Source organism: Verticillium alfalfae, genomic scaffold (genome assembly GCF_000150825.1).
Source record: "Verticillium alfalfae VaMs.102 supercont1.5 genomic scaffold, whole genome shotgun sequence".
NCBI lineage: Eukaryota > Fungi > Ascomycota > Sordariomycetes > Glomerellales > Plectosphaerellaceae > Verticillium > Verticillium alfalfae.
The window spans coordinates 833,481-838,206 of NW_003315034.1; the positions used below are offsets into that span (position 1 = coordinate 833,481).

Genomic DNA, 4,726 nt, shown 5'->3' on the forward strand with positions numbered 1-4,726 from the left:
TACATACGAGGATCGAGTGCACGTAGGGATACCCGATGATGAGGGCCAGGACGGCGTACTTGCTCCAGGCGCTGACGTCGGCGGGCAGGAAGGCGAGGGCCATGAACATGGGGAACAGCCAGACGGAGCAGAAGGAGATGATGAGGAAGCGGTTGTTGATGCGCTCCGAAACGCGCGACCAGAAGATGAGCTGGAAGATGAAGATGGCAAAGGCCGGCACGGTCAGCAGGTTGGTCTGCAGCGTCGTGAAGCCGAGGTTGCGCAGCGTCAGGGTGAAGTAGGCCATGACGGGCCGCAGCGGCATGAGGACGGTGAAGCCCATGAGGTAGATGGGCCAGAGGTCAACGTCGGTGAGGGACGACCAAAGGAGCTGGAGCGTCAGACCCTGACGGTTGTGCATGCCGCCCTTGCTGGGGTCGTCGCGCAGGATGCGGTTCACCATGACGACCTCCTCGCGCTCGGTGAACCAGCCCTTGCGGCCCCGGAACCAGGAAGCCGTCTGCGTCGGCGAGGGGGGCATGTAGAGGTATGAGAAGACCCCGATGAGGGCCGTCAGACCGCCCTCGATGGCGAACATCCATCGCCAGCCCTCCCAGCCGCCGACGCCGCGGAGCTGGAAGATGCCGACGGCGAGGAAGGCAGCGATGATCTGCGTGAGGTAGGACGAGGTGTAGAAATAGCTCAGGCGGATGGGGAGCTCCTTGCTCGTGTAGAAGTAGGTCAGATACAGGATGGCGTCCGGGATAAAGCCGCCCTCGAGGAGACCGAGTAGCGCGCGGGTCGCATAGAATCCCTTTCTCACCCACGAGGATGGACTGGCACGCCGCGACTATAGACCAGCTAACCATCTGAATGGGGATCCAGACATCAGGGCCGAGCTTCTTCGAGATCATTTGCGAGGGGCACTCCGCGCTGAGAAAGGTCACGTAGAAGATGGTCATGCCGTAGTTGTACTGGTTCGTCGTGAGGCCAAGGTCGTCGAGCATGTTGTCCGACAGAGCCTGGCTGATATTGCCGCGGTCAAGTTGAAGGGCAAAGAACATGATGCACACCCAAGAGCAAATGCGGTAGTCCAGCTGTGCTGTCATTAGAAACATTTCCATGTGGGAGATGGCCAGGTTTCAAGCCTGCAACGTACCCTCCTCACGAGCTTCTTCTCTTCTTTCTCCGTCCATACAGCGGCAGGATCGTAGCGGTGCCTTCCTTCATACTCGGGAATGGGCTCGTACAACGCGCCCGATGCTCCAGCAGCCCAGATGGTATCCTTGCCTCCACTGCCGGCGTAGACCTCTTCAGACTTGGGCGTCGCCGTCGCATCGTTGTCCGAGTCGGTAGCACTTTGAGCAATGGCCTTGTCCGCGGCCGGGGGTTTCTCGTTGGGGGTAGACATGGTTGGGAGAACCCAGAAGACTACGCATCTCAAGACAGCCGGCTGTTGATGTCTTGTCGTTCGCGTGGCAAAGCTTGTTCCGTCTTGACCTCGCACGCCGTCTCTTGCAGGTTCTCTATCAGGCTGCGCCATTGTGCACAAGGCGTGCGTCTTAGCCTTATAAGCAAGATTCCCACCATGATGCCGAGAATCATGGACTTTTCATCGTCTATCACCACATTGCCTTCGGGATGGTATCATTGAAAATGGCCTTCGAAGTCCACCTGCGGCCGCATCTCCGAGGAGGCAAGGACCAATCTCTCCGACTTGGGAGACACTGGCAGTGAATCCTACACAAAACACCAAACAGCGAGGCCTTCAGGGCCAGAAAACTGATTCAGGCATGCAGATCGTCACCGAAACCTTTAAATTCACGTTGCAGTTTGGGCCACACGCTGGAGAGCATTCCAGATCGAACATTTCCGAGGAGGTCTGCCTTCCAAGAATTCGAACCCTACATCATGTAGGAGTGACCGAGAAAGCTCCATTGGAAAGCGGATAAATTGATGCTTGAAAGGAAGTGTGGTTGGCTGCGAAAGGGCTGATCAGACGCGCGACTTGGGATGCAGATATCGCGTCAGTCGGTAGTCGGATGTCGACATGCAGTAGATCGGGGGCGCCACCGGGGTAGGAAGTCTCCGCCATGTTCGATCTGACGTACCACAGCTGCGGCTTCGTCATCCGTTTGAATTTTAGTTACGTTTTGCAGTGTTTGGACGTGGTCTGAAGCTGGTCCATGTCATGTCACTGGTGGTAGCAATTTGATGCATCCAGAGCAAGCTGATCCGGACCTGGTAACATAGCACGTTCAGTTGACGCCCCAGCCTTTCATACATCAATACATGTATGATAGAAAATCATTCCATCAGTCAACTGCGCTTGACTAGCTAGGGGCATCGTAGTGAAATGATTGTCCATGGCGATTCCTGGAGAGCGAGTCACAGCCTGCCGACATCCGCAAAGCTTCTGCTTAGGCAACGAAACTTGCCCTCTATGTTCAAACTACAGTCTGTCCTAGGACGAGGCATGCAGCTTTGCAGAGAGGCAGTAAATGTAGAGCGGTTGAAGCCAGCTCGACTTTCGTGGGGCCGCGACTTGGCGGGGTGGGATGTGGCTTGGTGGCGGCGCGCCCAAGACGTATGGCGTCCGGCCCGCCGTCATCGGTACCCCCTGATGCTTGACTACATTCCTACTTGCAGTGCAGCGGGCGAGTGTGAGATGCAGAACAAAATGCCTTGGAGGGTTGCTGTTCGCCAAGGCTCAGTTCGTGAGAAGTGTCAAACACGCTGTAAGTAATGAGCTCGTCATCTCGACATGTCACGCTCGTCGCCGGTATTCTAGCCCCGCGACCCTGCGCAGCGAAACAAATGCTCTGGTGTGCGTATGAGAAGATCCAATCTGTGCCCTCATCTCCCACGTGTGTACAACGGATCAATTTCAATTGTCGGGTTGTGATTTGTTAGCCGTTCACGAGCACGCCGCATTCATCAATGCCGCCGACCGTTCGGTTGTCGGTGCCACCACGTGCATATTGTACCATCACGTCAACGTTTCGTGCAGGGGTCTGCGTTGGTGCAAGGGTATCTCCGGAGATGTTTGATTCTGCTCAACATCGGAGTCGGATGGACTCCGACACGGAACAGACTAAGCAATGTCAATATTTCAAAATCCTTGAAGGTCCTTCCTCCTGGTTTGTCCTTTGTACGCGCGGGCGTTCCTCGATTTTATGGTATGACGTCGAGAACCTTCGCGTCGCACGCCCAAAAGAAGGTGTGCTTTGCCGTCGAGCCCGGGCTATTTTCTTGTCACCAGATGGAAACAAAAAAAAAGAAGGGTGTGCAGAGAAGAGAGCGGGTGTCCGCTTCTGGCGGAATTCTGGACGTACAGTCTTCTCCGTCGTGAGGAGGAACTGGCTGGCCGTTGGTGTTGGGCCCCGCATTGGCCATGCTGGACGTGGTACGGCTTAATCGGGCTTCAAAGTGCTGAATTCCTCCGCAAACTCCTTGCCCCAGATACTCTCGCCACCTGTGCCGTCGCCCATGGGGTCGCCGCACTGGATCATGAACTTCTTGATGACGCGATGGAAAATCGTGCCATTGTAATAGCCTCGCTTAGAGTGTGTGACGAAATTCTCGACAGCCTTTGGTGCGGCATCGGGGAAGAGACGAATGCTGATGTCGCCATATGTTGTGTGCAGCACGGCAGCGGTGCCTGTCTCGGCCGTCTTGGCTTCAGCCGCCTTCTGCTTGCCTAGCATTGTCGGCTTCTCGTTTTGAACGTCCCTGACCGACTTGGAGACCTCGCTTTCGTTTGTGAACATGTAGAAACGGACCTTGCCCACGCCCGTCGCGAACAGAATGGGGTCTCTAGATTCTGACTCCTGCAGTAAGGGATTGCTCGAGGCGCCCATCTCGACTGTGGTGATTCCCTTCTTCTGCGGTTGGCCCTGGTAGATCGCCAGGTTGACTGCCCTGAAGTTCTCATCCTTGCCAAACACCTTGACCACCTTGTTCGTAAACGTGTTGAGGACCTTGATGCCAAAGATGGACCCGTATATGATGAAGTTTCCAGATTCGTCAAAAACGACATTGGCCTTGTCGCTGTAGGCCGGAGAATCGATTTCACGCTCCAGCGCGAACCTGCGGCCGTACTCGACGGCGTCCAGTTTTGACAAGGCAGTTCCGGCCTGCTGCATCTCTTCGATGACCTGGAGGGACTCGTCATATGTCCTGTGCAGCTTTCCCGAGGCAAAGTCGAACACGCGTATCTTCCTGTCGGGCTGTGAGAAGACAGCGAACTGCTGGCCGTCCGGCGAGATGCTCAAAGACGTAGGGACAGTCTTGGCCTTTTTGAATTCGAAGAGATTCGTGGAAGCCTTGTACTCGAATACATTGTCGGGCTTCTCATAGTCGCCGCTCGGCCGCCAGTATTCAACAAGGCCCTTGTCATCTACCGACACGACACAATCGTAGCGACTGTTGAACGACATGATCCTGACAGGGCTTCGGTGGAGAGACTTGATGGTCTGTGTCGGCTCCTGTTTCTCGCCTCTGCCGTCGAAGATGTGGACCAGAGGTTTGGCGTCTTCCGACACGGCGAGCAGCGGCACCGAGGCGCCCCTGTTATGTACCCAGCAGATGCACCGAGGGGTGAAGGCGAGGTTGATCATGGCGAGCAGGTCAAAGGTCGTAATGTCAAAGATTTTCAGCGTGTCGTCGACGCCACGCTGTTGCAAAGCTCCTGCCGTCCTGGCTAACCGAAACTGACTTGATCTCGCCCTGATGGGCCTTGAACTCC

The 4,726-nt window shown here is 55.8% G+C and overlaps 2 protein-coding genes across 2 annotated transcripts in view; both read right to left on the bottom strand.

Annotated features, from left to right (window-relative positions):
* Window positions 1–681: 681 nt before the first annotated feature.
* On the bottom strand, window positions 682–1,390 carry VDBG_04580 (conserved hypothetical protein; the record flags this gene model as incomplete). Its single annotated transcript, XM_003004928.1, has 3 exons — window positions 682–704; window positions 803–1,076; window positions 1,139–1,390. 3 exons carry the CDS (start codon window positions 1,388–1,390, stop codon window positions 682–684), a joined length of 549 nt encoding a protein of 182 aa, XP_003004974.1.
* A 2,002-nt stretch (window positions 1,391–3,392) lies between these two features.
* The window catches only part of VDBG_04581 (peptidyl-prolyl cis-trans isomerase cyp15), a gene marked incomplete at both ends in the record, with an annotated part of 1,694 nt that continues 360 nt past the window's right edge, over window positions 3,393–4,726 (bottom strand). Inside the window, one exon of the mRNA XM_003004929.1 lies at window positions 3,393–4,669. Coding sequence (XP_003004975.1) covers window positions 3,393–4,669 — 1,277 coding nt within the window. The remainder of the gene's footprint in view (window positions 4,670–4,726) is intronic.